The sequence below is a fragment of the Heterodontus francisci genome, chromosome 28 (genome assembly GCF_036365525.1).
Source record: "Heterodontus francisci isolate sHetFra1 chromosome 28, sHetFra1.hap1, whole genome shotgun sequence".
NCBI classification, from domain to species: domain Eukaryota; kingdom Metazoa; phylum Chordata; class Chondrichthyes; order Heterodontiformes; family Heterodontidae; genus Heterodontus; species Heterodontus francisci.
The window spans coordinates 23,516,178-23,528,971 of NC_090398.1; the positions used below are offsets into that span (position 1 = coordinate 23,516,178).

The following is a 12,794-nucleotide window of genomic DNA, read 5'->3' on the forward strand; positions in this document are numbered from 1 at the left end:
CTCTGAACTCCATTTCCAGACGGGCTCTCTTTGGCCAAGACATCCATGGGAAGGCCTCATTCTTAAAATGTTCCAACATAGTGTTGACCAAAACAGACATTCCCGTGGTATAAAGAATATGCAGCTTTGCAATATGAAGCGCTGTGATTATTGAAGAATATAATCCATTACTTGATGGGACAATGGTGCTAACTGGTTGGCAGGTCACCTCTCATTTTTACAGGCGTTGCCATGGAGAATGGATCAGCAACCTATTGTCCCCCACACTTTGTTTTAATTTAGAAAAGGCATGAAGACTCGACATGTTCCTTTTGTCTGCACAGGACGGGGTCCCTGCGTATGAATGTATGCAGCATCTAGGATGCTTACCTGAGCCATATTGCGAGCCTAACTGATACAATAACAACCAATTTGAGATTAATTCTTAGCACACTAACAGGATGCTGCCATAAAGCCAAAAAGATGCCCCGCCTACCAAAAATGAGTAGCGTGGTATATGAATTTCAGTGCCAGTGAGATGCCAGGTACATAGGCCGTACATCCCAATGACTGCGGGATCGTATCAAACAACACATCCCTTTGGCTGTTCACAATAGGCAGCACATGCACCTTTTTAGATTTAAACAAATGCGTGGTGGACAATATTTCCCTGGTGTATTCTCCATGCAACGACTTTACCAGAGTGGACTTGCTTAGGGCTGCAGAAAGGACTGTCTATTCCCTGACTATAGAATCTCCCACCACTATTGTCCTCCTATTCCTGTGCCCCACCTGTCTCTCATCACCACGCCAGTCGGATGGCCTCCTGCTCCGTAGTGCCAAAGTATTGCTCAGGAAACCCCTGCTCTGACTCACTGTCCCTAACCACCTTATAGTCCCCAATACCAGGTATCTATTGGACAATACCAGTACTCGGGAGATCCCTCCACATATGATTGAGGTGCCCTCTAAATGGTCATTTACATCCCTCCCTCTGCTCAGCTACTGTCTTGCTCCCTCTTCCTGTGTGAGCAGCAGGATCGAAAACGAGATCTGGGCCCATTTTCAGCACCAAGATTATATTTTAAAGAAGGTGCTGAACCTACCTGAACCCATTCTCGGTTTTGTTGAAAGTGTTGGATCTTCTCCACTGTTTGAACCTTCAGCCACAGCAGGATCAGGGGGTCCCAGAGTCTCGTGCTCTGTAACAAAAACAATGTTATTCGGGCCATGAACAAGGAGTCACTGGTTCAAAAGATACAAATGTACCCGGCAGCTATTCACACCTGGGAGCAATGGAAGGCCAAGGTGGTTCTGCTGAAAACCAGACTTCTGAATTTGCACAGTGGAAAAGGACAATAAGCGAATGATGTTTGCTTCTTGATATGTTTAACTGATTTTCTGAAGGCAGACAGGCTGTAAGAAAGGAAACCAGCGGTTGCCGCTTCAGAGGAGACTGCAAGGAAGGAAGCCAGCAAACCAGCTGAGGTGGCCTCAAAAGAGAGAGAGGGAACAGTTGCTCTTGCAAGCTTAATACAGTGAAAGGCCTGTTTTTAAAGCTGAATTTAGCAAAGGAGTAAAAGCCCAACAGTATCACCAGGAATTGCCTTAATCACCAACATCCAGGTTAAAAGTGCTCAGACAAGTGAACGAAGGGGACACTGATTTTGATAAGGTCTGGGAGATTTAACCCATTGCAACTGGGAGGAGTTTGGGACTTTTAAACACAAAGTTTGCAACATCAAAGAGAACTGTGTAATGTGTAAGTGTGGTGTGAGGGATAAAAATATTCTAATGAATAAATTAAATAACTCTATTTGTAATCTGGGGTTATCATCTACTTACTTAGTGGGTATTTCTTTCAGTTTAGTTGTTATAAAAGCAGTCTTAAAATGTGACATCATGATGTGTAATTCTTTCAATTGGTCTGAAAGTTCATTTCTCGTATTTTAATGTTAACGGTCTCACAGTGACCCGAACAGTATCTTCAAACGGTGACTGATGTACAGCATTAATCTGTGGAAAATCTTGAGGTGTTTAACAATCTTAGTAAACACCATAAATGTATAACTGCACATTTGATAACCGGGGTTAGATTATGGTCTTGAGGAGCACCCTGGGATGTTTTACTGTGTTAAACATTTTACACAAGTGCAGGTGTTGTTGTTGTAGCATTGTCATGGAACCCTTTAATTATACTTGCATCCATAGCTAGTTTACTCTAAGCCCTGTAAAAAACTTAGAACCTGCCTCTGGAACGAGATTAAATATCTCATGTTTTTGGTCCTATGTTTGGAATGATTAGAAAATATACAGACAGGAGTCAACACACTCTCCAATTCCTTCGAACATGGATACTTTCTCATCTTGCAATTTTTAACCAAATGACTTCATCTATCATTAATTGAAAAGCTTCTTCCTTTTTCCCTGCTCACAACTTTTCACTAATCAATAAATGTTCTGTTTTGCTCTAACCGTTTTATTAATTACTCTCTAGTCTCAGATACAGATATTTCCCATCAACCCACTGCTCCATTTAACCTTTCTGTGAAATCATTGTTGTTGTTGTTCAGTTCAGATCACGATAATCGCTTCCGTTCCCTCTGAACTCACTCTAGTGCCTGAAGAATGTGTACCCTTTTCCCCTGTGCGGGTCCTGAACCCACACATTCACCTGCCTCATATTTACCTTCTTAAGCGGCCCAATGCGAAACAACCAGGAGATCACCACCTGGAGGCCTCGTTTTTTAGACTACTACCTCAGGCTCAATATTCCCTTGATAAACATGGCTCTAAATGTGTCATTGGTACTGACCAGGGATACTTTGTGCTCTCCTTTCTTTCCCCGAGATGGTTCATCTATTTTAGGATGTCGTTCCCTCTTGACACCAGGGAGGGAACTTGTCATTCGGGATATGCTCAGGGCTGTAGAAGAGTTTGCCTATTCCCTGACTATCGAATCTCCCACCACTATCATCCTCCTATTTCCGTCTCCCACATGTCTCTCATCACCACCCCAGTCCGGTGGCCTCCTGCTCCCCAGTGCCAAAGTATTGCTCAGGAAACCCCTGCTCTGATTCACTGTCTCTATCCACCTTACAGTCCCCAATACCAGCTATCTATTGGACAATACCAGCACTCGGGGGATCCCTCCACATATGATTGAGGTGCCCTCTAAATGGTCATTTACTTCCCTCCCTCTACTCAGCTACTGTCCTGCTCCCTCTTCCTGTCTGAGCGGCAGGATCGAAAACGAGATCTGGGCCCATTCTCACCATCAAGATTATATTTTCAAGAATGTGGTGAACCTACCTGAACCCATTCTCGTTTTTGTTGAAAGTGTTGGATCTTCTCCACTATTTGAACCTTCAGCCACAGCAGGATCAGGGGGTCCCAGAGTCTCGTGCTCTGTAACAAAAACAATGTTATTCGGAAGGTTAGAAAGAAATATGAAAATGAGAGGTAGAATATTGCCTTGTTAAACATGGTATCAGTCCCTCCTCCCTGATCAGTGCAACAGCTGTTAGCTCTGTGATCAAGCATTTCTGGAGTGTTACCATCAACTCTGTACATCAGATGTGACACAGGCAGCTGTCCAATGAAATCTAGTGAGTCCCACTGAACATCACAACCTAGTTCCAGACGGGCTCCCTTCGGCCGATAATCCCATGGGCAGCACATGTTAGTAATATTTACTCAAATAATGCAGACTGAAACAGATATATTCCCAAGGTATAAAGAACATGGTGCTTAGCAATATGAAGTGTTGTGATCATTGAAGAATATGATCTATTACTTGATTTTACAGTCGAGCGGTATTTTATTCACTGATTTGAGTTTAATATTTGTGATTTGCTGCGTACAGAAACTAAATTCAGGTACTTTAGGAATGTGATATCTATCCACTTACACAATATATAAGTCAGTGGTTCCTCTGGTCACTATAGGCAGCGACATTCCCTTTGTGTTCATGGAGATTGTGGTCTGGTTGGTGTTTTTAGTTGAAGATATTTATCACATCTTTCATAGTGTCAGCACTTTACTAATGAGCACTGCAGGAGGTGAGGACACTTACCACTGTTCCATTATTAACACTAATATATAATGTTTTCAATCATGCAACTGTTATGAATGCTGGACATTGTAACATGATAATGTTTTAAAAACTGTGACTTTTAACAGTTTGAGATGGAGTCTGGAAAGTCAGCTGATCTCACATCCAATCTGCTAAAGGACAAGACAGGAAACCTGGTGACCAGAACAATAGAGACCAACGATCAAAGACACTTTTTTTGGTGGAAAAAAAAGAGACTGCAGGGTAACACCTGAAGAAGTGGTTTTCACCCTTCCAGACTTTCAGGCCATGAACAAGGAGTCACTGGTTCAAAAGACACATGTTAGACACCAAACCCCTCTATTCTTTTGGGCCTCCTTATCTCGAGAGACAATGGATACTCGCCTGGTGGTGGTCAGTGGTTTGTGAAGCAGCGCCTGGAGTGGCTATAAAGGCCAATTCTGGAGTGACAGGCTCTTCCACAGGTGCTGCAGAGAAATTTGTTTGTTGGGGCTGTTGCACAGTTGGCTCTCCCCTTGCGCCTCTGTCTTTTTTCCTGCAGACACACGGTAGCTCTTAACACCCGGGAGCAATGGAAGGCCAACAGGCTGTAAGAAAGGAAACCAGCGGTTGCCGCCTCAGAGAAGGCTGGAAGGAAAATAACCAACTGAGGTGGCCTCAAGAGAGAGAGGGAACAGCTGCTCTTGCAACCTTGATACAGTGAAAGGCCTGATTTTAAAGTTGAATTTAGCAAAGGAGTAAAAGCCCAACAGGATCACTAGGAATCGCCTTAATCACCGACATCCAGGTTAAAAGTGCTCAGAGAGGTAAACGAAGGGGACATTGATTTTGATAAGGTCTGGGAAATCCAACCCAATGCAAATGGGGAAAGTTCGGAATTTTTAAACACAAAGATTGCAACTTCAAAGAGAACTGTGTAATGTGTATGTGTGATGTGCGATATCCAAGTACTTTAATGAGTGAAGAAAATAACTTCCTTTGTAATCAGGGGTTATCATCAACTTAATGGTGATTTTTTTCAGTTTCGGAATAAAAAGAAATTCTTAAAACGTGACATCTTGTCGTGTAATTCTTTGAATTGCTCTGAGAGTTCCTATCTCGAATTTTTAATGTTAACTGCCTCACTGATGCCCTTGCAGTAACTTTAAATAATGAGGTAATGTATAGCATTGACTTGTGGAAGATCTTAAGCGGTTTTACAATTTTAGTAAACACCATAAATGTATGACTGCACATTTGATAATCTCTGTTTGATTATGGTCTTGTGGAGCACCCTGGGATGCGAAAATGTTACGCAAATGCACATATGTTGTTATTGTAGTATTGTCATGGAACCCTTTAATCATACTGACATCCATAAATGGTTTACTCTAAGCCCTGTAAAAACGTAGACTCTGTTTCAGAAACTAGTTAAATATCTCATGCTTTTGTCCTTCCAAATATGTTTGGAATGATTCGCACATTTACAGACAGGATTCAACACTCACTCCAATTCTTTAGAACATGTACACTTTCTCGTCTTGCATTTTTATTAACCAAGTGATTTCATCTCTCACTACTTGAAGAGTTCCTTCCTTTTTTCCTGCCAACAATTTTTCACTAATCAATAGGACAAGACAGGAAACCTGGTGACCAGAACAATAGAGACCAACGATCAAAGACACTTTTTTTGGTGGAAAAAAAAGAGACTGCAGGGTAATTACTTTCTCTCATCTCAGATCCAACAATTTCCCATCATCCCACTGCTCCATTTAACTTTTCTCTAAAATCATTGTTGTTGTTCAGTTCAGATCACGACCGTCCCTTCCATTTCCCCTCAACTCACTCTAGTGCCCGAATAACGTGAACACTCCCCTCCTGCTTCAGCCCTGCAGCCACACATTCACATGCCTCATACCTTCTTCAGCAACCTAGTGCAAAACAACCAGGAAATAATCACCTGGAGGCTGCGTTTTTTCAGACCAATACCTCAGTCTGAATATTCCCTTGATAAACATATTATGTCTGTATCATTGGTACTGACCATGGAAATTTTCTACTTTCCTTTCTTTCCCAGAGCTGGCTCAACTGTTTCAAAACATTCTTCCCTCTGGTACCAGGAGGTAACCTACCATTCAGGATCTACTCAGGGCTGTAGAAGAGTTCTCTTATTCCTGTGCCCCAGCTGTCCCTCACCACCGCTCCACTCAGAGTGGCCTCCTGCTCCCAGTGCCACACTGTTGCTCAGGAAGCCCCTGCTCAGTCAGTGTCTCTATCCACCTCACAGTCCCCAAATTCCAGTTATCTATTGGACCGTTCCAATATTCAGGGAACTTCTCCACCTGTGACTGCAGTGCCTCCTCAATGGTCACCCACTTCCCTCTTTCCACTCAGCTCCTGTTCTGCTCCCTCCTCCTGTGTGAGCTCCAGGTACTTAGACGACATCTGGGTCCTTCAAGACAAAAATTATATTTTAAAGAACGTTGTGAACCTACCAGTGTCCATTGTCCTTAAAGACGTTGGATCTTCTCCTCTGTTTGAATCTTCAGCTGTGGTGGTGACAGACGTTCCCAGACACTGATGCTCTGCAAAGATACAATGTTAATAGGAAGTTTAGACAGAAATATGAAAATGAGAGGTAGAATGTTGCCTTGTTAAACATGGTGTCAGTCCATCTACCCCATCAGTGCAACAGCTGTTATCTCTGGGATCGAGCATTTCCTGTGTGCGACGATCAACTCTCCACATCAGGTGTGACACAGGCAGCTGCCCAGTAAAATCTGCTGAGTCTCACCAAACTCCACAGTCCATTTGAAAACTGGCTTACTTTGGCCGATACTCCCTTGGGGAGCAACCATTAACAAGATTTACTCACATATATTACAGACCGAACCAGACTGATTCCTGAGGTATATTAAATATGCAGCATTGCAATATGGAGCAGGGTGCTCATTGAAGACTAAGATTCATTGCTTGATTTTGCAATGTCCAGCTGTGTTGCTCAAATCTTCTTTACAGATTTGAGTATAAAATTTTTGATTTGCTGTGCACTGAAATCAAATTCAGGTACTTTATGAATATATCTATCCGATTACACAATATATAAGTCAGAGATTCCTCTGGTCTCTACAGGCTGTGATATTATCCGTATGTCCATGGAGACGCGTCCTGGTTTGCAGTTCTATTTCAATAGATTTACCATATCCCTCATGTTTACATCACCTGACTAGTGAGAACATTTACCACTGCTCCACTAATATTAACACTATAATGTTATGAATCATGTAACTGTTACGAATGCTGAAATTTGTAACAGGATTATGTTTTAAAAACTGTGATGTTTAAAGTTATAAATGGAGTGTGGAAATTCAGATGGCCTCATATCCACTGTCTTTATCTTTCCTATCTTATCTTTTGGGCCTCCTTATCTCGATAGACAATGGATACGCGCCTGGAGGTGGTATCCACTGTCCACTGACACAAAGGATGGTGGAGTTGCGGATAATGATGAGGATTGTCAGAGGATACAGCAGGATATAGATCGGTTGGAGACTTGGGCGGAGAAATGGCAGATGAAGTTTAATTCGGACAAATGTGAGCTAATGCATTTTGGAAGGTCTAATGCAGGTGGGAGGTATACAGTAAATGGCAGAACCCTTAGGAGTATTGACAGGCAGAGAGATCTGGGCGTACAGGTCCACAGGTCACTGAAAATGGCAACGCAGGTGGATAAGGTAGTCAAGAAGGCGTACGGCATGCTTGCCTTCATCGGTCGGAGCATAGAGTATAAAAATTGGCAAGTCATGTTGCAGCTGTACAGAACTTTAGTTAGGCCACACTTAGAATATTGCGTGCAATTCTGGTCGCCACACTACCAGACGGACTTGGAGGCTTTGGAAAGGGGACAGAGGAGGTTTACCAGGATGTTGCCAGGTCTGAAGGGCATTAGCTATGAGGAGAGGTTGGATAAACTCGGATTGTTTTCACTGGAACGACGGAGGTGGAGGGGCGACATGATAGAGGTTTACAAAGTTATGAGCGGCATGGACAATGTGGATAGTCAGAAGCTTTTTCCCAGGGTGGAAGAGTCAGTTACTAGGGGACATAGGTTTAAGGTGAGAGCGGCAAAGTTTAGAGGGGATGTGCGAGGCAAGTTTTTTACACAGAGGGTGGTGAGTGCCTGGAACTTGCTGCCAGGGGAGGTGGTGGAAGCAGATACGATAGCGACGTTTAAGAGACATCTTGACAAATACATGAATAGGAAGGGAATAGAGGGATATGGGCCTCGGAAGTGCAGAAGGTGTTAGTTTAGGCAGGCATCAAGATCAGCGCAGGCTTGGAGGGCCGAATGGCCTGTTCCTGTGCTGTACTGTTCTTTGTTGTTTGTGCTGGAGGTCAAGACAGAAATCTTGGTCACCAGGACAACAAAGATCACAGATCGAATACTTCTTTTGGAAAAATAGAGACTGCAGGGGTAACATCAGATGTGCAATGGGTTTCACCCTCCCAAGCAAAGAGTCAATGATTCTACAGATGTAAATGTACCAGGCAGTTGTTAACATCTGGGAACAATGCAAGGCCCAGCTGGCTCTGCTGAAAACCAGACTTTGGGAGTTTGCAACGTGGAAAAGCACAATAAGCTGGTGCCGTTTAATTCCAGATAAATTTAATGCACTTTCTGAAGGTAGATAGGCAGCAAGAAAGGAAACTAATGGTTATGGCCTTAGAGGAGGTTGTAAGGAAGACAACCAAAGGTGGCGGTCGGGAGAGAGAGAGAGAGAGAGAGAGAGAGAGAGAGAGAGAGAGAGAGAGGGAGAGGGAGAGGGAGAGGGAGAGGGAGAGGGAGAGGGAGAGGGAGAGGGAGAGGGAGAGGGAGAGGGAGAGAGAGAGAGAGAGAGAGGTGGCAGTCGAGAGAGGGAGAGAGAGATTCTCTCGGAAGCCTGATACGGCAAAAGACTGCAAAGTCTTGAACCTGTTTTGAAAGTTGAAGTTTGCGGAGTAGCAAACCCCAACAGGATCACCAGGAATCGCCTTATTCAGCACGTCAAGGTTGAAAGTGCTCAGGGAAGTGAGCAAAGAGGACAATGATTTTGGAAAGTTAAAACAGAAAGAGCTGGAAATACTCAACAGGTCTGGCAGCATCGGTGGAGAGAGAAGCAAAGTTAATGTTTCAGGTCAGTGATCTGTCATCAGAACTGGCAAATGTTAGAAATGTAATAGGTATTAAACAAGTAAAACGATGGTGGGGGGAAAAAAAGAGAAGAAAAGGGAAGGTGTGTGGTAGGACAGGGGTCCGTAGAGATTAACTGACAAGGAGGTCATGGGGTAAAGGCAAAGAGAGTGTGCTGATGGTGTGATGAAAGACAATGCATTAGCGCAGAGGAAATATTCATACAGGATAATGACCAGCCCTAACCAAAAGCACAAACATGAAAAAACCAGCAGGCAGGCACATGGTAAAAAAAAACTACGGAACAAAATAAAATAAAAATAAAAAAGGGCCAGTCATGCTCTGAAATTATTGAACTCAATTTTCAATCCATCAAGCTGTCGTGTGTCTAATCGGAAAATGAGGTGCTATTCCTCGAGCTTGCGTTGATGGTCACCAGTACACTGCAGCAAGCCCAGGACAGAGATGTGGGAAGTGAGCAGGGGGTGTTGAAATGGCAAGCAACCGGAAGCTCGGGATCATGATTTCGGACTGAGCGGTGGTGTTCCACAAAGTGGTTACCCAATCTGAGTTTGGTCTCCCCAATGTACAGGAGACTGAATTGTGAGCAGCGAATACAGTACACTCAATTGAAAGCTGTACAAGTAAATCGCTGCTTCACCTGAAAGGAGTTTTTAGGGCCTTGAATAGTGAAGAGGAGGTAAAAAGGCAGGTATTACAACTCCTGCATTGCAGGCGAAGGTGCTGTGGGAAGTGGACGAGGTTCGGGGTTAATGGAGGAGTGGACCAGGGTGTCTGGAGGGAATAATCCCTTCGGAATATTGACAGAGGTGGGGAGGGGGAGATGTGTTTAGTGGTGGCATCTCGCTGCAGGTGACGGAAATGGCGGAGGGTGATCCTTTGGATGTGGTGGCTGGTGGGGTAGAAAGTGAGGACAAGGGGAACCCTGTCGTGGTTCTACGAGGGAGGGAAAGAGGTGAGGGTAGAAGTGCAGGAAATGGGAAAGATACAGTTAAAGGCCCTGTCAACCACAGTGGGGGGAATCCTCAGTTGAGGAAAAAGGAAGACATATCAGAAGCACTGTTGTGGAAGGTTGCATCATCAGAGCAGATGCACCAGAGATGGAGAAATTGGGAGAATGGAATGGAGTCCTTACAGAAGCAGGGTGCGAAGAAGTGTAATTGAGGTAGCTGTGGGAGTCGGTGGAATTATCATGAACATTAGTTAAAGATTGATCCCCAGAAATGGAGACAGAGAAGTTGAGGAAGGGAAGGGAAGTGTCGGAGATGGGTCATGTAAAGGTGAGAGAATGGTGGAAATTGGAAGCAAAGTTGATATAAAGTTTTCAGGTTCGGGACGGGAGCAGGAAACAGCAGCGATACAGTCATCAATGTAACAGAAAAAGAGTTGGGGGAGGGGGCCGGAATGGGACGGGAAGAAGAAATGTTCGACATATCCCACAAAAAGACAGGCATAACTAGGACCCATGCTGGTACCCACAGCAACACCTTTTACTTGAAGGAAGCGAGTAGAGTTGAAGGAGAAGTTGTTCAATGTGAGAACAAGTTCAGCCAGGCGGAGGAGGGTGGTGGTGGATGGGGACTGGTTGGGCCTCTGTTCAAGGAAGAAGTGGAGAGACCTCAGACCGTCCTGGTGGGGTTTGGAGCTGTACGGAGATTGGACGTCCATTGTGAAGAGGAGGTGGTTAGGGCCAGGAAACTGGAATTTGTCAAAATGACCTGGGGTGTCGTAAGAGTCTCGGATGTAGGTCTGAAGAGACTGGACTGGGAAAAAAGATAGTGTCAAGACAGGAAGAAATAAGCTCAGTGGGGCAGGAACAGGCTGAAACGATCTTGGAAAGGACTGGTAGATCCAACCGACAGCAGCTGCGAGGAAATTGGGACATTTAACCACAAAAATTGTGCAATCAAAGAGGACTGTGTAGCGTATATGGAGTGTGAGCTTTTCAAGTCTTTTTTATAAGTAAAGAAATAACAGTCCTTGTAATTTGGGGTAGCAGCTACTGACATAGTACTATTTAGTTCATGGGGATTTCTTTTAGTTTAGTTGTCACAATAAAAGTTTAAAAACATGAAACCTTACCATGCCATCTTTAAAATGGTCTGGGAGTTCATATCTCGTATACTGAATGTTAACGGTCTCACTGAGCTCACTACAAATGGCAGGCTCGGATTCAGAATCTCAACTCAAAAGCTGTAAAATGGGTACCTTGGAATTTGCTTGAATTTAAACGAACACGATTTCACAATTGCTTTTGCTATACTGATAAGGAAAAGTTAGCAAGTCTACTTTTCATGCTCATGCCTTTGCAGAGATAAGATTTGACTCTCAATGGTTGAACATGGCTCACAGTGGATGCATTAATGGTTACTGACAGGAATATGGGCTCAGTTTAAATTCAATAGCCAAAAAGGCAAAAATTATTGAAGTGTTGGCTCAGCATTTTAACCCTTGAAGAAGAAGCTGATCCCGGTAGCTCTCAGATTGAATGAGCTGGCATTCAGTTACAAAAGAGGCAAATGAATAATGAAGAAAGGGAAAAAGATAGACAATGTCAACTAGCAAAGTTGAATTTGAGGAGAAATAGAGTTACACAAAAAACAGAAACCAGGAAATTTGAATTGGAGAAAGAAAAGCTTTGATTATGCATTCAGAAAGTGGTAGGAATGATTGAGGATGAATCCAACTTAACTCATGGTTGTGATTTGCCAAGGAATCTTTGCTTAGTACCTACATTCAGTGTGGAAGGAGATGAAACGCACTTTGTGTCCTTTGAAAACTTACTATGAAATTGCAATGGTCGAAGGAAAGTTGGACAATTTTATTGAAAAGTGTGTTAGTGGGAAAAGTATTTGAGATATACTCAACACTTTCAGAGGTACAGTCAAGTGATTATGAAGTGGTTAAAACTAGTTCTCGATGCTTACGAGATGGTTCCAGAGGCTTACAGGCAAAAATTCAGGAATTAAAAAAAAAAGGGCCAGACATTAATGGAATTTTCTAGAGAAGGAAATGACATTTGATCATTGGTATCAGTCCATGAAGACTGAACACGACTTTGAAAGCCTCAGGGAAGTAATCCTAATGCAGCATTTAAAAATAGAATCCTTTCATGAATAAGGCCCTATATGGAAGATTATCAAGTCGGTAAAATAAGGAATGCCCTGGAAATGGCAGATTATTACAAATTAACTCACAAAAGTACCAGTTACAGGCTCCAATTTGGAAATTTTCAAAGAGATTGTAAACATAGGAGGGTGGATAATGAGAAGAGATTTGGTTTTAGTGACAGAAATGCTAAAGGAGAGGATACAGGCAATTCTCAGAGTAAAAACGACAGTCAGGAGACCAGGGTTGAGTCAAAAAGACCAAGATGTTATTTCTTCTAATAAAGGAGGACGTATATAATCAGAGTGCTGTAAGTTGAATGGCAAATCAGTAGCTGTACTAGTTTTACCGGAAACCTGTCCTGAAAACGATGCCTCAATAGGTGGTGTTGTTGACAAGTCAGTGGCTTTGGCAAGGTTGGACACTGAGCAGGAATTGGTTTCGCTTGTGCACTAATAAATT

General features: G+C 43.3%; 1 protein-coding gene across 5 annotated transcripts in view; it reads right to left on the reverse strand.

Moving 5' to 3' along the window:
• LOC137385136 (NACHT, LRR and PYD domains-containing protein 3-like) overlaps nucleotides 1–12,794 on the reverse strand; it is a 116,370-nt gene that overhangs the window by 69,089 nt on the left and 34,487 nt on the right. For 3 of the 5 annotated variants that reach the window (XM_068059978.1, XM_068059976.1, XM_068059977.1), the window contains 3 exons: nucleotides 6,529–6,618; nucleotides 3,292–3,387; nucleotides 1,086–1,181 (listed from right to left, as the gene is read on the reverse strand). In XM_068059978.1, coding sequence (XP_067916079.1) covers nucleotides 1,086–1,181; nucleotides 3,292–3,387; nucleotides 6,529–6,538 — 202 coding nt within the window. In that variant the 5' untranslated portion in view covers nucleotides 6,539–6,618. Of the gene's footprint in view, nucleotides 1–1,085; nucleotides 1,182–1,265; nucleotides 1,375–1,824; nucleotides 1,971–3,291; nucleotides 3,388–6,528; nucleotides 6,619–12,794 lie in introns of those variants that run through there. The other 2 variants (XM_068059981.1, XM_068059979.1) reach the window with 2 other exon arrangements.